Source organism: Rhipicephalus microplus, chromosome 8 (assembly GCF_043290135.1).
Source record: "Rhipicephalus microplus isolate Deutch F79 chromosome 8, USDA_Rmic, whole genome shotgun sequence".
NCBI classification, from domain to species: domain Eukaryota; kingdom Metazoa; phylum Arthropoda; class Arachnida; order Ixodida; family Ixodidae; genus Rhipicephalus; species Rhipicephalus microplus.
The window spans coordinates 45415371-45442124 of NC_134707.1; the positions used below are offsets into that span (position 1 = coordinate 45415371).

The 26754-nt window shown below is 46.5% G+C and overlaps 1 protein-coding gene across 2 annotated transcripts in view; it reads left to right on the top strand.

The window, feature by feature from the left end:
* The window catches only part of LOC142768493 (uncharacterized), a 63339-nt gene extending 38630 nt beyond the window's left edge, over window positions 1-24709 (top strand). For both annotated transcript variants that reach the window (XM_075870483.1, XM_075870482.1), the window contains one exon: window positions 24417-24709. In XM_075870483.1, coding sequence (XP_075726598.1) covers window positions 24417-24560 — 144 coding nt within the window. In that variant the 3' untranslated portion in view covers window positions 24561-24709. The remainder of the gene's footprint in view (window positions 1-24416) is intronic.
* The last annotated feature ends 2045 nt before the right edge of the window (window positions 24710-26754 follow it).

Genomic DNA, 26754 nt, shown 5'->3' on the forward strand with positions numbered 1-26754 from the left:
GGAGATAAATTACACTTCAACCAAAAGTTTTGAAACAAAATGGCAGCATATCCCCGGAGTGAATGATGGAGAGTGGGGGAAGCATTCGTCCGTCCATGCGTCCGTCTGTGTGACCATCTATGCGTCTGTTCGTGCGCCCGTCCCTGCGTTTGTTCCTGCATCCGCCCCTGCGTCCTTTCATGCGTCCATCCATGCATCTGTCTGTGTGGCCGTTCGTCCATCTATTCAACACTCCAAGTTCTACCATCTCGCATCTTTTTATCATATATTCCCCATATAGAAGCACCGCCATTCAGTGGACATTCCAAGGACTAAACGAGAGGTGGCACACGCACACTTTCTTACGAATTGCGCTTCAGGTCTACTTCCCACCTTCAACCACCTTGAGTTCATGCTACATACTAGTTCACTGTATTCATGGCACTGCGGCCTAATGCTCGCTAAACCTTTCTAAAATTAATAAGGTTACGCCCAGCGAGTATAACGTAGCAACCTTTTCCTCTCAGATAGTGCTCAATGTACATGCCAGTGGCTGCTATTGTGAAATGAGAGACCGGAGGATTCAGCTTTTAATTTCTTACGGCTTGCGCTTCGTATCTGCTTCCCCCCTTTCACAACCTCGAATTCATTCATAGTATATACTAGTTCATTGTATTCATGGCTCTGCGGCTCAACGCTCGCTAAACCTTTCTAAAGCTAAGGAGGTTACACCCAGCGAGTATAATGTAGCAACCCTTTCTTGTCCGATAGTGCTCAATGTACATGCCAATGGCTGCTAATGGGGATCGCAGCATGCGCGTTGACTAAAAGCCGAATTCTCCTGTCTGTCATTCCCCATTAGCAGCCGTTGGCATGTACATCGAGCACTATTTTATTTGTTAAACAATGCACAGAGGAAATCTCTCACCGGCACCACCTTGGAGGTCAAATGTTATACCTATTTCGGGTATATGCCACTGGTGGGTACGTTCTACGAGGGACGCACAAGCCACGCCATAAGGAGTGTCTTAGCGTCTCACGTCGTCGTTAGCGTCTCACGGCGTCCCTGGGATGGCGGACGCCCGTCATGGCAAGCCAGCCCCCGAAGAAGGCGCTAGCCTTCGATGTAGTCGTCCCCGAGGGGACAAGTCCCGAAGACGTCGTTGACATGACGTCTTCAATAGTAGGAATCGAAGAAGTATACTGCGTTCAGCACTTTGGAGGCCGGAACTATTAAGTTACCGTCAACAGTGAGGCCGCACTGACCCAAATCGTAGACGCGTCGCACCTTATAATCCGAGGAGAGCGCGTCGCCATCGTACCCCTGGGACCCCAAGTGACCCAAGTGACCGTCCTGTTCCTGCCGTGCCACGTACCCAGCGAAGTCCTCGCACAAGCACTCTCTCCCTACGGGAAGGTTCTGCACATCACCAGAGGACTCATGGGATCGCGCCCAACCGTGACCACTGGGACGCGATACGTCCGCATGGAAATGAAGGCTTCGTCACCGGTGCCCAACTACCTCAAGGTCGCGGGCCATCGAGTAACCTGTGACTATAAAGGCATCCAGCGAGTGTGTCGTCGATGTGGAGACAGTGGGCACTTTCCCATGAACTGCACAACTCCGTTTTGTGGAAGGTGTGGCGTTTATGGCCACGACGGGAAAGGCTGCTCACTGCCGTGTCGCCGTTGTGGGGACCCGCATGCCACCATGGCCTGCACCATCAGGCCATCGTATTCCGAGGCGGCATCCAAGGATTTCCCTCCCCTTCAACCAGGAACGCCATCTAAGAACTAGTGCAACGATTCGTCAGCGCGAGCCGTGGTAACAGACCACGACCAAGGTGTGCCAATCGCAACGCTGCACCAGACGCCCACTGCGTTCCCAACGATTCCGGGCCTGGTAATCCCTCCAGGTACTGAAAACTTAAGTTCCTCGCGTGCCGTGGCCATTTCAGAGGAATCGCAGGCCAAGCCCTCGTCAGACGAAGCGCCTCGTGAGGACGGCGTCTCGGATGCGAACATTGCATCTGAGGCTCCTCGCGTTGCTGCTCTGTCGACAACAAGTTCAGGTGTCATCGAGGAGTCTACATCTCAAGACGACGACGCCTGCATCTCCGAGGACACCAACAGCACCGCGAGAGAGGCGCCCCTACAAATTGACGAAGACACCAGCCCCAGTGACATAAGCCAAGACAGTGGAGACATCTTTGTACCATCCTCGCTCAAAAACCCGGACACCAAACGCCACCGGATAACTACTCGTGACTTAGAAGCCCCCACCAGAGACAGAAGTCCCCTGCGGACTTCGACACGATCCCGGAAGCTCCGAGCCTCCGGTGGACTGCCTGGCCGGAAAAAATTACTCAGCCACTTGCGGGGCATTGGCTCCCGCACCTTATAAAGGTACCCCTGCATTTGCGTGATCCTATACTATGTTTTCATTTTCACCATGGCTCTTACTCTAAATGTTATTACTTTTAACGTTCAAGGTTTCCGAAATCCACAAAAACAGGCTGAGGTATTGGCTTTTGCACGTTCAGTGCACTGTGATTTGCTGTTCCTGCAAGAAACAAATTTTTTCAAGCTTTCTGATGTACTCGTTTCAAGCGCGCGTTCAATTTTGATTGTTTCTTTTCGTACGCCAGCACGCATTCGACGGCGTCGGAGTCGTATATTTAACCGAGGTCTTTTGCGTGACCATCATGTTTCCTTCGATGCCTTCGGACGCGTGCTGGCGTTCGACTGCACCTTTTTTTCGTTAAGAATAAGATTTGTTGCCGTGTATGCCCCAGCGGCACGCGAGAACTCAAACGCGTTCTTCCAATCTCTTGATGCGTTCCTTTTAAATTTCCGACATGTGGTACTTTTAGGGGATTTGAATTGTGTCTTAGACTCACACGCAGACGTTCGAGGTCCAGGTCGCGGCAGGTCAAACTGGAATGCCAGAGAACTCGAACGTCTAGTGCAGCAATTGGCATTGAGTGACATTCATCAAATTGTGCATGGCAGTAATTATGCCTATACTTGGCGTCGAGCAGCGTCGAGCAGCCGAATTGATCGCGTGTACGCATCCCCCACTCTCATTACCTACGTTCACGACACCGGGGTAATGTCATTGCCACCGACACCAGTGTACATTAGCGACCATCGGCCGGTTATGTTATCTCTCCGCCTGCCAGCGGGAACGCCAACGGTTCACAGACCATGGCGTCTCGATTGCCGCGTCCTCCAGGACTCTCAGGCTACGGAGAAATTATCCCGAGCGTTACGCACATCGCTCATTGGGGCCGATGTAGCTGATTGGGATCGCCTCAAAGAACAGTGGCGGCATCATTGCAGTGCGTCGGGCAGAGGACTTTGCACCCGTATTTCGAAAGATGCGTCATTGTTATTCCAGAAGATACGCATTGCCAATCGAGATCCCAGTCCTTCCACTGTAATGCGGGCATGGCAAGAGGAGCTCGTTGAACGGTACCAGCGTATCATGCGCGCTTCTTCACTCTCGGCTGCAGCTTGGCGCTGTAGACGTGCACCCTGTGCGCACCCTGAGGTGCCAAGGTATGCACGCAGAGCTCTGCTTTGTCCACCAGGCTCGCCTGCCCACTCGCTGAACTCTATCACCCCAACTGCTGCGGGTACGCGCGACTTTCAGGAGTTCACTCAACACTTTGAGTCAATAGCTAAACCTGGTGCTAATGTCTGTTAGCCAGGATCCGTTTCTTCGCATCCTCTGCTAACAGATTTACCTCATGATTCCAACATGACAAATGACGTCCTCCTATCACCGCCATCCGATGACGAAATCAAAGGCGCATTAGACGCAATGAAAAAGGGATCGGCCCCAGGACCTGACGGACTCCCTGCAGAGTTTTATGTACAGTTCTGGCCTATCATTTTTCCAATTATGTCACGTGTCATTCGCAAGTGTTTCCAAGATATTACACATCCAACTTCTTTTCACAAAGGCCGTATAACACTAATTCTCAAGAAAGACCCAATGTCCACGCGACCAGAAGATTGGCGCCCTATTACCCTGCTCAATGTAGATTACAAGCTCTTGGCTAACATATTGGTGCGCCGAATCAGTCCATTTCTTGCAACAATAATCGCTCCCCACCAGGTCTGTTCTGTTCCGGGCCGAGAAATACACACCCATACGTGGTTAACGCGTGACATCATTCAATACACCGTTAGCCGATGTGCGCAAGGACTATTGGTTTCATTAGATCAAGACAAAGCTTTTGATTTCATAGAACATGGCTACATACTAAGTGTTTTACATGCATACAGATTCCCGGATAAGTTCATTGACCTTATCAACGCGATGTACACTAATTTAGAAAGTACCCTTTACTTAGATTCCCGTGAGAGCCACGCATTTAGAGTCACGCGTGGGGTCCGTCAGGGGTGTCCCCTCTCCCCAGTGTTATTTATCCTTGCATTAGAGCCCTTCTTAAGGGCCATTGAACATAACCCACAGATTCGTGGCTTACCTCTACCCGGTAACACTCAAGTAAAGGTCGCTGCATATGCAGATGATATCACTCTATATGTACATAATGAACAGTCGCTGCAGCATGCTCTTGATACATTCCATGATTTCGGTATTATCTCCGGTGCAAGGTTAAACTTTTCTAAAAGCCAGTATTTTTTCATTGCCAACCCCAACGGTCGTATCAACATCACGTCGCCTTTACAGTGGTCTCCTGAGATTTCAATACTCGGAGTTACTTTCACTGTATTTGGTATACAGGATAGCATCTGGCCATCCATTGTACAAACTCTTCTAAATGATATCAAAGCAGCCAGGTACTTCGAATTCCCCCTCTTGGAACGCCGATACTTAACTCAAACGGTGTACCTAGGAAAATGTTGGTACCTTTGCCATTCTGTTAAACCACCGCTCCACGTCTGCAGGAAAGTGCAAAGCTGCATCAGTTCATTTTTTTGGTCTGGTGGCACAGAATTGTTATCGCGTCCAGCGTTAGCTCAACCACGAGATCAAGGCGGTTTTGCATTCCCCGACGTTTCCGTCGCGGCTTCTACATTGTGCCTCCGCTCTCTATTGCGAATACTAAGCAATGATGACATGCCCGCTCAGAAACTGGCTCGCTACCATCTGGGGCCATCACTACGTGTCTTCTTGCCGGATAGCCAAACAAACAAAGGTCCCCAATCAACTGAATTACCATCTTTGTATCGAGCCCTACTGGCATTTCACCGACGTTTGGAAGCTACGTGCCCAGAGATAGAGGTGGCCGATTCTAAAGTGGTGGACAGAATGGCCGCCCTTCTACGGCCCTTGGTGCCCCAGCATCGTCAATCTGTATTGAACCGCGCTTGGAAGCCAATAGCTGCTGCAGTGTTACCAGGGCATCTCAGAGACTTTGTCTGGAGGTTGGGCTGGGGCTTGCTCCCCACGCGAGATCGGTTGCAGCGATGGCAGGTAGTTCGCACTTCCACTTGCCCCAGCTGCGTCATGGTAGAGACCAATCGACATGCGACGTTTGAATCTGTGGTTTTCCGCCTTTTTTGGCGTGCGGTTAATGCTGGTTTTCGGGGACAGGGTGTGCGAACTTTCGTGTCCAACGGCCGATTTCCGCGTAGCCGCTTCTCCGCTCTCTTAATAGTTGCGGGGCTGTTCAGCCTTTGGAGAAACCGATGTGAGGCCGTAGCTGCCTATTGCCGCAGGCGTGCCTTGTGGCCGATACTGGAGAGAATGAGACGAGAGATCCTCGCGTTCCTCTCCGAAGAGCTTTTCTTCCTCGAAAGCAAGATTTTCTGCTGCATTGGTCGTGCCCTTTCGTCAAGGTTAAACACGAAAGAATACAACTCATTTTTCGACCGACTTGGTGCTAAGCAGCGCCCGTTGAGTTGTTATATATGATTTCATTTGTTACAAATTGTGTTTCATTTGTGTCTATTGTATTGTTATACCCTTGTATCGTGATATCACATTGAATTTTTGTCTACATGTATGCCAACATAATCATGAATATTAGAGCAAATGTCTTCACTGTAACGTAGTGATGTTAGTCGTGAAATATAGATGTGCCGAAGTGTATGTGCCCTGTTACTGGAATGGTATGAAGCCTTTGTGTTCTGTACATGCTGTAAATAAACTTTTTCTAAACAAGTTATTGTGCCTGTTATACAGACGCTTGTCTCTTAGGTTTGTCGCGTCCCATGAAAGAATAAACTTTTTCTAAACGAGGAGCTTCGCCCCTAAAACCCGACCTTTCGAAACGGACTTGGTTCCTTCCTCAGGGGTGACTGTGGGGGCTACGTAGCAGCGGCATCTTCAAAGCACTCGTGGGGTGGATACTGACCTTTTCTCTCTCTCTCTCATTTTGCGGGGCAGCACTCTCCGTGTGTATACACTGGGGGAAGGGTTCCAAGAGAGCAGCTGATGTTATGGGCTGTCCTCTGTAGGTGCCACGACTCGAGTAACAACCTTCTCCTCCAGTTCGGCTCGCTTTCAAGGATAGCTGTCTCTTCGAAATTGATCTGGTGATACAACGTCTCAGCATTTTCGGTCACTGCACTGCGCTCTTTGTAGAACTTCCGCACATCGTTGGCGTGTTGCTTCAGTCGTTCCGGTAGGTTTTTCGTCTCGCAGATCTACGACGAGGGGGACTCGGCTCAAGGAATTTTGAACGACACCGGGGGTCCTGTTCATTGTTGGCCGGTCTGTCAAGCGGGGAAGGAGGCGGCCCAGCGTACACGAAGGCACGTGCGCAATGCGAACGCCTTCCCTCTTGGAGATTCGCGCCAGCATCTCGCTGGTTTCCTGAACGCATGAAACCAGTACGCGTTTCGGGAGCTGAAAATTAGGGGATTAGGGTTTTCGTATCTTCTGTTGCTCTGCTCGGCGGGTAGTGGCTCGAATGAAGTTTTTTGGGTATCCGTTTTTTCTCACGTCTGCAATCACGCGGGCCTCTTCTTTTTTTGGCTCTGCCTCATCAGGGCATAATTTCCTAGCTCTCTCGAGTAGCGTGGTCACCACCCAAGCCTTGTGGTAGGCGGGTGGGAAGAATCGAATTGAAGGTAGCGGCCAGTGTGTGTTGGCTTCCTATGAACGGAGAACTCCAGAGCGTTGCTATTTCTTGCCATCTGGACGTAGGACGTAGAGAAAAGGCAGGCAGTGGTCACTTTCACACTCAGTCGTCAATTGTATGGCTGGGTGCACGGAATTTAGGTGTTGTCTAAAGTTTTCAACTTCACACATTTTAATCACGCAAAATCAATCATCCATATAACGCAGAAAAAGCTTAGGTTGAGGCGAGAAGGAGCTGAGTGCTTTCTCTCCAAGGTACTCCATAGTCAGATTTGTCATCGTGACGGAGATGGAAGCTCTCATCGTGGTTCCTCTATTCTGCCTGAAAATTGTTCCTTTGTAGGATAAGTACGTACTGGACCGGCAGAACTTCGGTAGACGGCAGAGCTCGTCAACCGCCAAAGGAGTCCTTGTGCACGTGCCCTCGTGTACGCTGGGCCGACTCCTCCCCCGCCCGAGAGACCAGCCAACAATGAATAGGACCCCCTGTGTCGTTTACAAAATTACGTGTGCCAAGTCCCCCTCGTCGTATATCAGCGACACGAAAAACCTACCGGAACGACTGAAGCAACACGCCAACGATGTGCGGAAGTTCTACAAAGAGCGCAGCGCAGTGACCGACCATGCTGAGACGTTGTATCACCAGATCAACTTCGAAGCGACGGCTATCCTTGAAAGCAAGCTGAACTGGAGGAGAAGGTTGTTACTCGAGTCGTGGCACATACAGAGGACAGCCCACAATATCAACCACTCGCTTGGAACCCTTCCCCCAGTGTATTCACACAGACTGTGCTGCACCGCAAAATGAGAGAGAGAGAGAGAGGGGCCAGTATCCACCCCACGAGGGCTTAGAAGACGCCGCTGCTACGTAGCCTCCACAGTCACCCCTTAGGAAGGAACCAAGTCGGTTTCGAAACGTCGGGTTTCTTCAAAAGTTTTGATTGGAGTGTAAATCACTCCCAATATTATGTGTGTCTGATTAAGCTAACAGTACTGATTCTTGGTTTGATTTGGTATTTTGTCGACATACTGCACGCAACGCGATGAAATGAACACAGAGAAAAAATTGGCCCCGTATCTGCATTTAATCTGCAAATGTCGTCGAACGACAATAGTCGTGTGTGGAGAGAGTGAACAAAACATTTATTTGATGTTCTGCTCAAGAAAATCGGCGAATGGTATTCTGGAGGCGGTGTGTTAGAGTGCCTCGAGCGTGCAGCGGAGGCAAACGAGCGCGTCAAGTCTCGTTACACATGAGACATGACCGCCTTCGGGCCGTTTTTTTTTCAAATACAAAGCACGTGGCTCTGAGACGGGTGTGCGCGCCCGCCTCAGAGGTGATAAGGTGTAGAACGCAAGGTGACGGGTAGGTGCCACCACCGCCCCGTTTTAGCAAAGCGTTGGAAACACTCGCCTTTCCGTGCAAGCGTTGGTTGGTCTGCGCAGCGTGATAAGGGCTACAGTCCTTAGTATTACTTATGTATTTATGTATGCCTTTTCTAGTAAAAGACGAACATGCAGAATACATACGTGTTGTTATGGTGCCTCAGATATGCGCAATAATTGCTTTTTTATTGACAATCGCACACGTATGAATGCCGGTTCTTGGGCAACATTGGTGGTCGCTGCGGATGGGGTTGGCCTTTCGCGGTATCGGCTGGGGCTGCTTCGAGTACCCATTTCGCGGTAACGGTGGAGAGACAGACAAACGTACATACAGACAGACCAAAGTTTTTAGCGTCGAAGGTCTCCAAGAAAGACTATCGTCTTTAAAAGATATGATAAGGATGCGCAGTTATCCTTGGGACTTGCTCTCACTATTTTATGTACGCGTATTTTCACCTGACATTAGGCCTCTCACCACACATTAGAAGCGTGTGGATTCACCGCAAACACTAGATAATTTGCTGTTTCTCTCCTCGCGTTGTATTTACTGCATAGAGTGCCAAGTGGCTTCCAGCAGCAAAGAACTCACGTGCTCCTTCTTCGTCATGTTTTGCGGTGTCGCTCACACTAAATCATGACGTCCGCTCAGGTATGCCTTCATGTGTCACTTTGAGAAACCTTCTTCTATGGGGCTGAAGACGACTTTGTACGTTCGCAGGCGCTTGATTGAGTGCAGTTACCCAAAGCCACCTGCTTTGCTAGAGAGTGAGCAGTTGCGTCATCAATAATAAATACAGCTTTCGTGTTTGGCTCAACATGTTCATGCTGGCCGAAACATCGCTGAAGAAATCAGTGAAAACAGGCCAATGAACTCTATCCACCACAATCTGGTAACTACCTTTCTTTTCGGATATGCATGCAGTATTATTTAAGCTCACTACCTTTGTAATTGTGGTCATATGCAAAGCTGGTCGCCCTTTAGCCATCTGGCAATGTTCATAAAACACCAGATATTCTACTTTATCTCGTCCAATGAACGCTGCCAACACGCGATCCATTGAACTGCAGCCACTTGGCGTACTGCTTGCGGCTGTGATTGCCATTGTCACTGTTGCGGTCTGTGGTCCTCTGCGTTGCCGGCTTCACCGAGTAGCTGTGGACATCCAACAAGTGATCCACTGTGCCTGCACTGATTGTTACTCCTTGAATTTCTTCTTCCAGGGGCTCCTTTAACTGCCCTGAAGTAAATAAACAGTCTTTGTCGACAATTCGTTTCAAAATATTCATGACGTCATCTATAAAATTCCTTTTCAAACCGCAACCACGCGTTGGTGCTTCACTGTCGGTAGCGGCGATCATTCTTGCGGTTGTTATGTTGATGCCTTGGGCGTAGGCTACTTGATTTATGTCGCCACCACGCATGTAGACATCCATAATCATAGCCTTGTCGACCATGAATTTTCTGCTGCTTTTTCGACGAGGTTCGTCAAGATTATGAGAGTGTGATCCTTGTTCACGTTCAGCCATGAATTCAAGCAAAGCTCTCTTGTCGTCTGGAAATGTTCCCCTCCGAAAACACTCGCGTTTCAAGCCAACACCTTCAGCAACACTAGCGTCATCTGTTACAGTCACAGGAGATCCTTTGGCGATTTTTTGAAAACCTTAGTTGCACATGAACCCAAATAAATGCAAGATTAGTTTTAGGTAGTAATTTCTGATTTCAAGAATGAATATCATCTGACAGTCACCATCGTTCTCACCTCGCTGATTAGACGACTGCGAGCGCTTCTGTGAATATGCAGCCAAGTGCTGTCAATCGAGCGAATGACATGAGTGAGTTTCTGCCATAGGCAATGAATCGTGTAGAATATTAGCCGGAATAATGGAGAAGCAATGAAGCATGAACTAGCATAGGCTGTATGAGCTAATACACCAAGTACCTTGAATGCATTAATTCATACATTTTTTTTCAAGCTTGGACACCTAAACGTTAGAAGAAAGTTGCACTGCAACTGTTTTCATAACTGCTAGGATGTATAAACGAGTGAAAAGTTCTTTCTGTGGCTTCATTTTTACATTATTGCGACATTTAGGCTATATAAAGTGGGCAAACCATGTGTTTCTTGTGCATGGAATAAATGGAGTGGCAGTTAAATTAAAGTTGTTAGGAATTGAATTAAAGATATTGGCAATTGGATTAAACTCACTGACACGCGGCCTAATTGAGTTGTTGCTTTGAATAAGTGTTTTGGCGCTTAATTTAAATATTTTGCACAAGTATTAAAAAAGCTTGGCGCACAGTTTATTTGAATGGCGTACGGGATATTTTAGCAGAAACTTGGAATAAAGTTAAACTGAGCGGCAAAGCCTGTAGTTTATCAAGCGTGTTGCAAAGCGCGTCTCTGTAAAACTTACTGTGGCTATACAACAAAAACTGTGTGAGTGGCCACAATATGACTAAACTGCTGTAATAACCAGCCGCAATACGCGGCAAGTGTTTACAGTTCTGAGGCGCAGATGAATTCGCACTTTAGATGTGAAGAAAGGAAACAATGGAGTACAAGCGTAGGTATTATTTTGCAGACTGCAGCTGACAACAGTGTGATCTAATAAACTTGATAAAAAATGCTCGGGCTTGAAAAATGTTTTGAAAACGCCGCGAGTTTTGCGTTATACGTGGGGCAGAACAGTGTAGAACAGCCGTGCTCGCATCGCTTTCTAGTTTTGTAACCTTACTGAGAATATTGAAGGTATTTTAACTATGCCCTGACGGAAGACACTTTTATACGTGTTATATCAGCTATTGTTAAGTGTTGGAGCGGGCCAAGCTTAGATCAAGGCAGTGGCGTGTTACAAGCTTCATGTCTGGGCTTTCAGCAGCTAGCTCCGTCGAAACGACAACGAACCACCGGCAAAGGCAATCGAAAGCCATCTAAGCCTTTTAGGGGCGAAGATCCTTCTTGCGGCACCCGTTCGTTCCTCGTAGCCGTAGTAGCAGCCGTAGTGTGTAACCAGTATTACATTTTGACCTCTATGGTGAGGTCGGTAAGAGATTTCTTCTGTGCGTCGTTGAACAATAAAAGATCGTGCTCAATGTACATGCCGATGGCTGCTAAGGGGGAATGAGAGACAGGTGAACTCAGATTTTAGCTAACGCTTACGCTGCGAATTTTTCATTGTTTCACGACGCACAGAAGACAAGAAAGGGTTGCTACGTTATACTTGCTGGGCGTAACCTCCTAGGTTTTAGAACGGTTTAGCGAGCGTTCGGCTGCAGTACCATGAATAGAGTGAACTAGTATATACCATGAACTCGAGGTGGTTAAAGATGGGAAGTAGGCACGAAGCGCAAGCCTTAAGAAATTGTGCGTCTGCCACCTCCCGTTTAGTCTTTGCAATGTCCGCTGGATGGCGGTGCTTTTATATGGGGAATATATGATGAAAAGATTCGAGATTGTGGTACTTGGAGTGTAGAATAGGTGGACGAACGGACACACCGACAGATGCAAGGACGTACGCACGGATGGCTGCACAGACGGATGGACGCATGAACGGATGCAGGAGCGGATGCATCGATGAAAGCGACGGACGCACGAACAGACGCATGCACGGACGGGTGGATGGACGCACGGGCGGCCACACAGATGCACGCAGAGATGGACGGAAGCAAGAACGAATGGACGGACGGATGCTTCGCCCAACTATCGATCATTCACTCCGTGGATATGCTGCCATTTTTTTTCGACGATTTCATTCGTAAGACCTGAAAATTGTACGCATAAAAAACTGCTTCTCATTTATTTTACACATTCAGAACCATGAATAGTGATTCTGAATAGTGCCTCAATGAGACGCGTACATGATTGAAAAGTGACGCACTTCAGGTGGCAGCGCATACGAGCAAAAAAAACAGTCCGCCGCACTGCCCATGAAAGGTACATGGATACGTTGATATGAATCACAGAGAGTTTGTCGAATAGTGTCAACGAAATGTTGTGACATCTTGAGATATACACAAATGAAGAGACGTTAGCGGTATACGTCTACTTACACCAGACAAGGTTTCAAGCTGTTCAATGTATCAATCAGCCACCGCTGGCCAGCGTCTTTGCTCCCGGCACCTACCTTGGGCCTATGCGTAGTACGCACGCTATTTGCACATAAACGCTGATGTATACATATTGTTCAATTCAGTACATTCTAAAACGTTACTTACGTGGCCTTTATTTTAGGTACACATCGATTGACACGCAATAAAACAACTTATTGCAGCAAGTTCGAGTGATCAGCGTTGTCAGTGCGCTCGGCTTTTATGAGGCATTTCTAACTTACTAAAGTATGCAAGATACTTGTGAGCTTTTATCAAGTAGTTGACTGCAATGTACTCTACCGAAACGGAAGAAACTGAGAAAGGTGGCGGCTGCAACGAGTGAAGACAGTCTTGATGTAGAAGCAGATGACGACGGTGTCGTCTGCTATGCGAAATGCCAGCTGCCGTATTAAAATGCTTTTTTTTCTTTTGAAAGGTATTTTGATTGATATACAGGTATAAATTATACAACAATATTCTTGGTTATTAATTGTTCAAGAAAGCTATATGAGTGTCAAATATAATAATAACTTCTTTAGTTAGAGATCAAATACTAACTTGGCAATCTTAATAAACTGTGGCCAAAATCCAGTTCACGCTATTATTGCGTTTGATTTTTGTCTCCATTGGCTAATGTGCATGTCCCTCCCTTGCTTATGTAGCAGAGGGGGGCTGTAGTATAGCCTAAACACACAGTAACTCAAATAAATGCTGCGTGTTCTCAACTGTGAATCGGTGGCTGGCCCCAGCGCGGTGGCCTAGTGACCAAGGTACTCGGTTACTGAACCGTAGGTTGCGAGATCAAATTATCATCATCAAAGATCAAATGCAGCTGCCGGCTGTGGCAGCTGCATTTTCGATGGAGGCGAAAATGCTGCAGGTCCATGTACTCATATTTGTGTGCACGTTAAAAAGCCCTAGGTGGTCAAAATTCCCAGAGCCTTTCACAATGGCGTCTCTCATAATCATAAGGTGGTTTTGGGAAGTTAAACCCCACATAATGCCGCATAGATTTCACCTACCAATCATTTTAAGAAAAAAATGAACGAGACGCTGTGTAGGCATCTGCAGTGCCTCGCCTGTGCTCGCGCATCTTGACGCAGGGCGGCACATGCCTCTCGTGCACGGGCACGAGCCGAGAGACAGACCTGGTTCCTTTGTTGAGAAAGTGACACGTGAGTGAGTGAGTGAGTGAGTGAGTGAGTGAGTGAAAACAACTTTATTATGGTTCAGTGCAGACGCTGTGGTTGCCACGCGTCACCCGGCTATCTCACGTGGAGATCGTCAGGTCTAGCCCGAACGCTCGAGCGGACTCGTCTTTGTATCATAGGTAATTTTCTGGGCAGAAGTTTGCGCTTTATAAATAACTGTGTGTTCCCCCTCTTGTATTACGTTACTTTCTGGTGGATGTGCTGGGTATGATTGCAAGTACCCTTGGCGCAAGAGGTAGGAGCCCTGACCCTCAGCGATTGGAACCTGGTGAACTGACACCAGTACACTAGCGTTCAAGCCGCCACCTTAGAGGTGAGTCACCCAAATTCGGTCCACTTCTCAGTGCTCCAGTAACACAGGCAGCGGTGACCCCCACCTCCTGAGCAATGACCAAATGCGGCTTCAACATCTGAACTCCTCGTGTCTCTCCCGTGCTTACATGAACCCTTCGACGGTGACGCCCAAGAAGATGTAGAAGTCTGGCAAGAGCATTTCGAGCGCCTCGCAAGGACCAATGCCTGGTATGAGTCTAGGAAACTAGGCCGCATGTACTTTGCGTTCGAATATGAAACAAGAATATGGTTTGAGAACCACGAAGGGGCAGTAAAGATGTGGGAAGACTTTCAGCGGCATTTGCTTGCTGCGTATTCCTACTCCGATCACCGGGAAAGGGCAGAAAACGCCCTTCAATTGAGGAACCAACGCACAAACGAGAGTTTCAGAATGTATATCGAGAACATGAACCACCTCTTCAAACGCGCCGATCCAAACATGACAGAAGAAAAGTGTGCCGTTTGATGCGTGGAGTCAACAGGACTTATTTGCAGGCCTGGTTCACAATCGTCCTCGTACCGTTGCGGAATTCCACACTGAAGCCACGACCATCGAAAGAGCAGTGCAGCAGCGTGCCCGTCACGTGCCAGTAGTGAGCCCGCGGATGTTCTTTTGGCAAAGCGATACAACAGTAGCGAAACACCGAGAGAGCTGGTGCGGTCCATCGTAAAAGAAAAGCTTCAAAACTTTCTGCAACGGCAAGACATGCCGACAGTTTCATTCCTCATATGTGTCATCCGTGATGAAGATCGGCACGCCATTCTTCAGCCGTAACCAAGTGTGCAACCTCTTCGACTTCAACAACCACTGCAGGAACGCTGTGTACCAACGTACGCCGACGCTTTACGCAAACCTGCCGTGTGCGATGCCTCGTTCGTGACTCACGGTGTCCGCCAATAAGCTCCGCCAAGCTCACCTTTTCTCGGAGAGAAGAGATCACGGAAAAGCGACGTGTGGTACACACCTGACAGGACATGGCTCTGTTTTCACTGCGGAGAAGCTGGACACCTTTACCGACACGGCCCATATCGAGGAGTCGGTCTGTGTGGGCTTTCTGTGTATGCATCATGCCCGCGTAATGGTGAAAGGCCTATAGAAACCTAAAAGTAATTTCCAAGGCTGAAATCTCCAGCTGCTAGCTTCCAGCACTAGCCAAGGTCAAGAGCAACCAATTGTTATCGATCGCCAAGCCCACGACGTTTGACTTCACTTTCAAGCTCACAAAATCATCGGTGAACGAGCCCGCGTCAGGAAAACTGAATCCACTGACCTAGGGAGGCAAGGTCGCTGATGTCCGAAAAAGCGAAGATTATCCGTCAAAACCCCAGCGAAGCGGTGACGAGCAGAACACTACGGCGAAGATAAGAAAAGAAAAACATTTCTTCAGACTTGCGTGTTACGGTGGACGGGCTGGAATAGAACGTATTGTTGGATGTGGGTGCTGATTATTCAATCGTAAGCTATGGGCTCGCAAAATATTTGAAGAAAGCTTTGACGACATGGAGCGGACAAAAATATGCATGGCTGGAGCCATCTGATAAGACCTCTGGGAAAATGCACCGCAAGAATCGGCATTCAGGGTGTGTCAAGAATGACAAGATGAAGAAAAGAGGAAGAGAAAGAAGTTGTCTTGAATAGGTAATTTAAAATGCTTGAATGAGGGAGAAGAAGAGGAAAAAGAAGAAGAGGGCGTGAGGCGAGTGAGGAACGTCAGAGCCTGGGCGTGGCGTTCGAGGGGCGAAGGGCTGCGGAAGTTCGGACTGGGTCTCGCTCCAGGCTCCCGCCCGAGGACCTGACTCGGCGAGCAGCTCAAGGAAGTACCGCTGCCCCTGGACGGCAATGCTTCTCGCCCGAGCACCTGACTCGGCGAGCAGCGCACAGAGCAACCGCTGATACTGGACGGCAGTTTCCCGCCCGAGCACCGACCTTGGCGAGCAGCCCCAGAACCACCGCTGATCCTGGGCTGCAGTTTCCCGTCCGAGCACCAACCTCGGCGAGCAGCCCCGGAACCACCGCCGACCCTGGTCTGCAGTGTATCCCGCCCGAGCACCTGCCTATGCGAGAAACTACTGGAGCTACCGCTGCAGTGGTTCTTCAACATCGTGGCCACCATTGAGCATCGACATGGCGTTTCATCACGCGTGAGAGGGACTCCCAGCGGACCAGAGGCCACGCCACAACTGTGCGCGAGACTTAGAGAACGCCAAAGGAATCGGACGTTGAAACGCGCGTCATTAAGACATCTCCTTTTCTATGTTTTTCAACGTGTGCGTATTTGTGTTGTTGTTAAGTTTTTGTGATTGTCATGGTATTGATGTGATAGTTTTCGTTTCGTACCATCAGCCTCTATGGTTAATTTCGCAACGCCCGACGAGCGAACCAGGCCTCAGCACATATTCGTAACGAGGTGCTACATACGTCGCTGATTTTCTCGTTCTAGCAGAATGCTCGAGAGACTAAATACTATGGATTGACTTCCTGCTAACTAATGGCACCATCATAAACCTGCAGAATTTTGGTATTTTTTCTCGATGAAGCTAGCCTTAGACGAGGAGGCAAGGAGTTCTGCATCGAGTGTTGTCGATGGTGACGTAACCATGTCACCGCCATGCAGCGTGCTGGTTGATGTAAGGACTGACGCATTCGTAGACTCTGAAGGAATAGCGAATGGCAGGGTCAAACTGCTGCTCAAGAAAGGCATTTGCATAGTTCGGGGCATTGTTCGCATATGAGGTGGGCTTGCCAACGTACTGCTCACCAATTTTTGAAATGAAATTCAGCATGTCACGAAAGACACTGTCTTCGCTTTTTTACACAGCTTTACTGAAGTGACCGACTTATGTACCATTACGTCAGATCCACCTGCTTTGGAAAATACGTATGACGTTGGAACATCCATTTCAATCAGCCGACGTCTACCACCAGCCGAGAGAAAAATTCTACAAGACCTAATCAGTGAATTCGCAGAAAGTTTTTCCACCTCATCAAGAGTACGTCACACACAGATCGTGAAGCACCGAATCATAACAGAGGAAACAAACAGGCCAGTGTATCAACACCCTTACAGAGTTTCGCCGAAAGAACGAGAAGTTATAAAAATTCAGGTGCAAGAGATGCTGCAGGACGACTTTATTCAGCCATCTAGCAGCCCGTGGGCATCGCCGGTAGTTCTTGTGCGAAAAAAAGACTGCACGTTGAGAATTTTTGTAGACTACCGAAACTAAACAGCGTCACCAAGTGGAATGTATACCCCTTGCTGCGTATCGATGACACATTGTATCAGCTACGACACGCCAGATATTCCTTTTCGCTCGAATAAAAAGTGCCATTTGCAAATGAAAGTGGATCAAAGAGACCGTGAAAAGACCGCTTTCGTAACCATGTTTTACCAACACGTAGGAAGACTGCGGTAAGTCATTCAGGCTACCAGTTCACCGGCTTGACAATTAAACCAGAAAAGTGCCAGTTTGTTGTGAGAAGCTTCGTTTTTCTAGACACATAATTAGTGCGTTAAGTGTTGGTCTTGATCCTGACAAGACTGTGGCTGTCGCAGGATTTGCGAAGCCCAGAGACAAGTAAGAGGTGCGTCGATTTTTGGGTTTATACGCTTACTACAGGCGATTTGTACAAAATTTCTCGAAAATCGCCAAGCCTCTAACCAAACTCACAAGAGACGGAGAATCAATCACACAAAAAGAGGAAACTTCAGCAAATCAAAGAAACGTCTGCAAAGCCCGCCGATCCTTGCCCACTTCGACGAGACTGCTGACACAGAACTCCATACAGATGCAAGCAATCTTGGTCTCGGCGCAGTACTTGTGCAATTCAAAATAGAGAAGAAAAAGTCATAGCTTACGGCAGCCGCACCCTATCAAATGCCAAAAAAAACCTTTCTAAGGCAGAAAAAGTGTGTTTGGCAGGAGTATGGGCTATCAGCAAGTTCAGACCATACGTCTGCGGAAGGCCGTTTTATGCCGTCAGCGAACACCACTGACTTTGCTGGCTGATGAACTTGAAAGACCCGTCGGGACGTATGGGTAGATGGAGCCTCAAATTGCGAGAATACGACATTACTGTAGTATACTGGTCTGGGCAAAAACACAGTGATGCTGAGTCCTTATTACGCTCGCCACTTAACTCTTATTCTTCAGAAGAAGGCAACTCAATATTTCTCTATGTGATGGAAGTCTCAGATATCGCACAGCTACAGCGAGCTGATGCAGAATTTCTCCCATTATTCAAACACCTGTAAGAGCGTGGCAAACAGTTTCCATGTGTATTTAAGAGAGTGTTATCTTCATTCTGTCTCCGTGAAAATATGCTATACACAAGAAGCTTTGGACACAACAAGACGAAATACTTACTCGTCGTTCCGTTAGCAATAAGGACCGAACTCCTATAAGCTTGTCAAGATGAAGCATAGTCTGGTCACTTGGGTGTCAGCCAGACATTTTCCAGAATCCTTCAGAACTATTCCTGGCCCATGCTCTTAGCCTCCGGGCAGTACTATCTGAAGACATGCCATGAATGTCAAAGGCGCAAAACACCACCTCTAAAAACGGCTGGCCTGCTCCTGCCCATAGACCCGCCTGCTATACCATTTAAACAAAATGAAATGGATCGTCTTGCGCCATTTTCAATATCATCATTGGGCAAGAGGTTGATCCTCATTGCCACCGATTACTTAACGCGCTACGCTGAAACCAGCTGCTTTGAGCAAGGAACGGCAGCTGAAGTAGCCAAGTTTTTCGTGCACAGCATAGTTCTTCAACATGGTTCCCGAAAAGTAGTAATCACCGACCGAGTAGCAGCCTTCACATCAGAGTTCATGCAGTGTTTGATGATAAAGACGAACACCACTTATAGGGAAAAGCACTGCGTACCATCCCCAAACACATGGGTTAGCGGAACGCCTAAGTAGCACGATCGCTGACATGCTGTCGATGTACGTGGACTTAGAGCATAAGACGTAGTACGAAATCTTGCCCTACGCTACATTCGCCTATATTACGTCCCTTCAAGAGACCACCCGCGTCGCTCCATTTCAGCTTGGCTATAGTCGCATAATCAATTCAACTCTCGACGCCATGTTACTAGTCGACAACGACCGCTACAAGTTATCCGACATTCACGAATTCCTGTAGAGAGCTGAAGAAGCACGCCAGTTAGCAAGGCACCGAATACGCTAACAACAGTTCAAGGACGCGGACTACTACAACATGCGCCGCAGGAAAGTTATGTACAAGCCAGGTGATCAAGTAAGGACCTGGACACCAATATGACGCCACGGTCTGTCAGAAAAGCTCCTTCGATAGTACGTCGGTTTGAATAAGGTCCTTCGCCGACTAAGTGACTTAACTTATGAAGAAATCCCTGATGGACAAGAGTGCTCGAAACAGCAATACCATGCGGAGGGCATTTACGTTGTTTGCATGAAGCCATACCGCGTAAGAGAATTAAGCATCTACCCGATTTACAACCTCTCGAATCCACACATCGGGACGATGTGCATTTCAGAGGGGGAGTAATGCCGCAGAGATTTCTCCTGCTAATCCTTTTACGAATAGAACCAACTAGACGCTGTGAGGGCTTCTGCAGAGCCTCGCTCGTGTTCGCGCATCTTGGCGCAGGGCAGCGCATGCGTCTCGTGCACGAGCACGAGCCGAGAGACTGACCTCGTTTTAGGGCGAAAAAGGAAAGTTTATTGTACACTTAACTTGTACATGCACAAACGAAACATCGAGAACAATTAAAGACAGTGTATACATCTTACAAATGAGTACCAATATCCAATTTATCACTGGGTATCGAAATGTTACAAGTGAAGAAAACATTAAACAGAATCAAGTTAATCACACTTTACAGGGTAACACTTGTGCATGCATACTAGAGTGGGCGCATAGCTAGTACGGGACAACTGGAAACCTTAGCTGCCCCTCTCTTACTTTGAAGAAACGTGTGAGCCATCGTCGAAGGAAGGCCTCTTCGCCATGCGTTTCCAGCTGCTGATTAGGTAATTCCACACAATGAGCTGAATGTTCTGTAGTGCGGGATAGGCGCTTCTATGCGGCTTGTGCCGTACTTCCGCTAAATAGTGTCGCCGCCACAGTACGTACAAGGTTACTTACTGTAAAGACCAGTCTTGCAAACAGCCCACGTTCTGTTCCCATGCGCGCCATGCGAAAGGCAAATAGGCGTTGTACTATGTGCCAGACGCCCCTCGCCACCGAGAACTCAAACAGAGCATGTTGGGCCGTCTCTCTTTTGCCGTAGTTGGGCAAGCAGTCATTTGGAATCTTCTTTCAAGAGTCATTTGGAAGCTTCTTTCAGCTCTTTAAGTTGGTCATCTGCTCATTTGCGTGATCAGCTTCGACGGGAAGACCGCATCAGTTCTGTCTTTCATTTGATTGAACTAATTGACTGAGGCCTAATGATAATTATACTGAGCTGTCTTGTCTCCCTTGATAAGGCTTCAATAAAGAGGCAAATATCTCGGGTCCAATTAGTAAGTCCATGATCAGTATGAAGCGATTAAACGTAATTTTGACTAGTCGAATACAAATTGTCAAATAATCAGTAAGGGATGTTTAGCATGATGTTACTTTGCATGCTCATCATTTACGTCATGATAGTTAGCATAGTTTAGTTAGCTTATCAACTTGCACGCTTCACTTAGCCTGGTTCTAGCTTTACATAGCTTAAGCAGCGTGCTATCTTTAAGATGTGGTGTAATTACCTCGGCCTTATCATGACTTGGCGTAATTAGCTTGGGCATAGCTTAGCCTGATCTAACTTGTCAAGTATACCGTCCAACCAAATACCTAATTAGCTGGCCGCACGTGCTCGGGTGCTAGCGGTTGATGTCAACAAAGACGACGCGCACCGGCCGAGCAGCGCGCTAGATTATACAGGCTGACACGTGGCTTCGGAAAAGAACTGACTGACACATTGCCTCGCATGAATGTACAGACTGCTACGTGGTCTCTGATTTAGCTGCAGTTGTGATGTCCTAAGACACTCGGCCAGTACTGATTGCACAGGCCACAGTACTGATTATTTTAAAACAGACTTATCACAAGCATTAAAAGCTTCAAAATAAATTTAAACACTCCTGCCTCTAAATATATAATAACGAAAAGTTACTTACACTTTTATTGCATTGGTGCACTCTGCACTCAGTGGAACGACAAATGAAAGAAGATGCCCCATGTTTTAAAACACCACCAACTTAGTCGACCGTCTGTAACGCGATGACTGGTGCCATCTAAATCAATGAAATGCCGCACGCTGAGGAATGAATTCGACTTTATCGTCCTGTTGGACCGTTCATAAGCGGGTGTCACCAGAGCTCGTTAATGTCCTAAGTTTCACGTAAGTCGGCCAATCCCGCATAGAGCCCTAGAAGTGTCCTTGAAGCTTGTTAAACACACAAGGCGTCGCGGACACTGGTGCCCTTGAGGGGTGCAACTTTATTGTAGCTGAAATCATGCTGGGAACATTCTTCTTCCATCAAATTATAAAGATGATAGTCCTTCTTGGGGACCTTCGACAAAAAAAAAAATTGGTGTGTCCGTCTGTCTGCACATTTGTCTGTTTGTCCGCCCTTAACGATATGTTAAACGCAACCAAACGGCCAACCCCATCCGCAGCACCCACCAATATTGCTCAAGGTTCAGCGTTCATATTTGTGTGATTGTCAATTAAAAAACAATTATTGCGCATATCTGAGGCGCCATACCAACACGTCGATGTTTCCTATCTGTGACTTTATACTGGAAGAGGCACACACAAGTAACTACAAGAACTGTAGCGTTTATCGCGCTGCACTAACAGTACAACGCGAGGTTTGAAAAGGTAAGTGTTTCCAACGCTTTGCTAAGACGACATGGTGGTGGCACCTGCCCTTCGCTTTACGTTCTGCACCTTATCACCTCCAAGACAGGCGCGCATCTTTCTTCGCGGGTGCGTATGCCTTCGTTTTCGAAGATAACTGCCAGATGGCGCTCATGTCTAACGCGCCTCGATTCGCTCGTTCGCCTCCCCTACACGCTCGAGGCACTCTAACGCAGCGCCTCCAGAATACCATTCACCGATTTCTATGCGCAGAACATCAAATAAACGTTTTGTTCTCTCTCTCCAGACGCACGAATATCGTCTTTCGATGACGCTTGCAGTGAAACATGTAGATTTGTGGTCTTTTTTTCTAATTCGTCATTTAACAGCGGCCTGTTAGAGTAAGCGATCACCAATTCTCACCTTGGTGTCCGTGGTGCAAGCTTAGAATATACGGTGCCAAGCCCGCACAGCTTGCATTAATGTGTATTTCTTCGTCCCCATTTTTGTAGAAGTATGCGAAAATTTGTCGGAACTGCAAGTATCGGTTAAGTTCAGGAAATCATCTTTCCTGTTCATTTTCCACTAAAATGTGACGTTGGTTTTGGTCAGTTAGTTAGTGGCCGAGCGACTCGGGGAAAGTTTCGAACAAACTGCGTTTATAGACGTACAGGCCGGGAAACGCAAACACGACATTATTGCCTGCGCATGGCGGATTGCTACGATGGCACTCATTTCTGCGACATGGTGGAGTGTTATACTAGTTATACACGTCAGGTTCACTGCTTCATTTTATCCGGCACATTTACCATAATCCAGTGAAAAGATGCAGACGCCGAAGAAAGACTAAGCAGCGTGGCTTTGAATTGAACTCGTAGAGGCCGTGGAACGTATTAAAGGCAGTGCTTTCATGGCCTCTGATCGACCTCACTTTCTCAATAGTTCTTGAAGTCGATCAAAGAACCATACTTTGCATTGCAAAGTCGATCTAAAGTGACATAAACGCGTGAAATCACAAGATACACGTTTTTATTTCGTGGTCTTGTTAAGGCGGCGATAATGAAATACATCAAAAGATTTCTAGAAACAGATGTACCAGTCTTGAACAAAAGGTGCTAAGCTTGCGCTTCGCTTGCAGTATTCATTATGAAATGACAAATGGAAGATATGGCAAAGACGGAAATCAGTATTAACGCATAAAGTAGTGCTACTGGAACACTGAAACTGGGAAAAGCATGAACATGTGACTGTTATATTACGATTGTTGTGCTCATGTTGTACTAGTGAATATGTGTACGTTGTTACTGGATATGAAAACACCGGATTCAACCTTGTCAACGAGTGCTAGAAGAATAGTGAACTGGCTGTTTGGGACAGACGAAGGTGTCGTTAACCAGTCCACTGGGCCGTCTCCGTGTATTATGGTGGCTCATTCAGTAAACATCAATTAGATATATAAGTCCAATTGAGTTACTTTGATAAACAAATCAAATCTACTAAAATGCAGTTATTATGAATTATAGGTTTGTGAAAAAATTTTTCGGAAGAATTGTACCAAAACTAAACCTATTGCCCGCTTATAAGTGGTATGCGTTTCGCTGTTTGGGTGATGCATGCATGTGTTTTTTGATGAGCTGGTGCAAAACTATAAAATGCGCTCATACATAAATACACTCAGGCACCTTTTGTGCGACGATTTCTTTCAATTTGATCCATTTTCACCAACAAAAATTTCCAACTTCGCCAGATATTTACACTTATTATTATTAATTGGTGTTTTACGTCTCAAAACCACCATATATTTGTGAGAGACGCAGCAGTGGAGGGCTGCAGAAATTTCAATCATCCGGTGTTCTTCAACTTGTACTGACATTAGACAGTGCGCGGGCCTATACCAGTTTGCCTCCTTCGAAATGCGGCTGCCACAGACGGCTTCGAACGCAGCGCCTTCGGGTCAGTGACCATTCACCCTATAGCCACTTTTTCACCAAGGCAGTCCTACCTAGGCGCTTGCTTTTTGTTCTGTGCTAACCTGTACACCAACAAACTCAATTATTATTCTGCCATTAGCGCAGAATTGCATATCCAGTATGGCCAATAGGATTAGGACAAAGAACCATGCGATAAAATTGTCTTCAAACGTCGGGAGAAAACAAACCCCTAAAACAAACAAGCCCTCTACCTTCTTTTCAGTCTGTGTTTTTTTTTTCATATACTTGCACACAAGTCGAGTTTTCCGGTTCTGTACTTTTTGGCAAATTATAACTATTTTGTAGAGGAGGGCATAGCTTAACATAGATTATTGCACACTTGATTCCATGATGTTTACAAAGACAATGAAGACCAAGAATCGCCATTGCATACTAAGCTTGATCCTTATACAGCAACCTTGCAGTGGCAATATTAGTGTAATACATGAAGAAATACTTCTTGCGTTATTTCTGTTGTGCTGATATAGGGTAAAAAAACAAGGCACCCACTTAGAATCACGTATTGTTCAATTTATATTCTTTTTCTTTTTAGGTTTGGCCCAGGCTACATTGCTACCACCTCAGTTACGTTCCGAGACACGGCTGGGAATACAGATTCTATCCAGAAGGAACACCATGCTGGCTAAAAAATTATCATTACTGTCTTGAAGCCCTATACCTAATTAAACTTCTTTGATACTCTGAAGAACACTGCTAAAACAATCTGAAATGACTAGTTGAGTCTGATCTTACTGAACGCAACTTGCATAAGCAGTATTAGATTCCAAATGAATCAACATACTCTTTATTTTTGAAAATGCAATAATAAACTTGTTTAAAAACAAAGCAAGGATTCCTAAATACGACGAAGTAAAACCATGTAAGAAAATGTTCTAAAAAGAACAATGTTCATTTTATAATGGTGGCACACTTGTCTTCTATGCTAAAGGTGGGCCTTAGTCGACTTGAGGAAGACCTAAGAATACAAAAAAATCTTTGCTTCACAATGCACTGTACTTACTGCATAGCTGGAGTGATTGATTTAACGCTAGTTTTTTTACGTATATTAAACCTAAATAGGGCAATACGCAACGTTTTATATTATACTGCATATTGTTTTAGGGCTTTAATTCTCTCTTCCCAAGCGTATTTTTTTCCGGCCATGCGCTTTCTTTACTACGACTTCACTAGAATATTGCCAGCACCTCCTCCCAACCAAAACAAGCAGGGCCATTCGATTCGCAATAGTCATTTATCACCCCCTTAAAAACCAGACGAACTACCAGATATACCAACTTCTGTATGTTAAACATGTATAAGAGTGTGTAGATGGTGTTGTAGAAATAATCTTGTGCCACTGCACATGCTTTTCAGAACACTACTGAGTCCGAACCTAGTCCGAACCTATTATCATGTTCCTTCTGAGTAATGAAATTCTGCTGTTTAGACTTCCTGATATACTTGAAGGCTGTGTGAGTTTTACTTTTTTAAGTATTACACTGCTTTTAACGCATGGGCATGTCCGTTGTAGCTGACGTTTCTCCCAAAGCTTGTTGGATACTGCAGTCAAGGAATATGTATGACCAACCAGAGTAAGTACCTTCTCTCTCTCATATATAATACCAGTTTATTTTCACTCATTTGAGACAACTTGCAAGAATTTTCTTTCCCTTTATTGATGACATCCATACTTGTGACAACCACAAAAGCAACTCTGCAAGACCTCTCGATGTCTAAAGCATACTTCATCGTTTAATCAACAAACTTTTGTAATAATGCCCTATGGTATTCATATTTCTTTTGTTTTTTCACTGATTGATTGGTCTTCTTTCGAACTTCTAGGGAAAGTGTTGTTTACTGTTGATATCTTTACTGACATCACACTGCGTGTTCATTCACAGTTGCTATGCCATCATGTTTCCCCCTATGTTCCTATAAGCACTGAAATGTTCAGGCTGATGTGTTGCAGCATTTTTAGTTCCAAACATTCATTATTTACCCTGCAGCGTAGCGAGAGCCAATGCACGCTGGCTAGGCATTCTCCTTTCTGGGTAAAATATTTCTATGCTTCAGTCTCACTCTTTTCTTTTGGCGCTTTCATGTCAAGGGGCTCTAGTTTTCTTTGTGTCAGTGGAATAGTGTAAGTTTTCATTTCCAGAGAATCAGTTACAGTGATAATAACATTGAAATTTTGAGTAATTCTTCATAACAATTTTCGCTAAATTTTTGTTAGTCGATTTTGTTCAACAAGAGCGGCTTTTGTAGTACCGGAAGAGTCACTACCGGCAGCGTGCAGATACGTGACATAATGAGGTACCGTATCGCAGGTGCCACTGAAAAAGTCTAGGTTTTGCATGGTTTATGCAGGAATAACGTATGTCTACGAAAATAAGAAAAGATTTTCTGACCAGGAGTAGCCATGCCAAACACGTTCAAGTACCACTTTTTTTAGGACAATACTGCAGAATGCCTATAATGTTCTGCTAGGATAGAGCTGCAGTGGTGAAAACTGCTGTACATTTTGAACGAGATAGCGTTAAGAGCTTGCTTCACAGACATTTATTGTGGGTGGTGACGTCTTTGACTGCGAGCAAAATAGGTGCGTAGCAAGTCGTTGATGCTGATGCAGATAAATGACAATAAAATAGTTTTTGGTTTGCAGAGAATCGGGTATTCGTGATGTCACCCCTTGCTTCGTGGTGTTGTGTGTTAAGGCACTCGACCACTTCGTATACACCTTTACAGCACTAGCCCTCAGCTACATATGTACACTCTTTTCCGTTGGTGGTACAATAATGTCTGAGCTTCGTTACTGTAAAAGAGGGGTGGCTGTTAGCCCCGAGATTTCGCAATAGACTAACCGACATTCCTTTAAACGACATTGCGCCAAC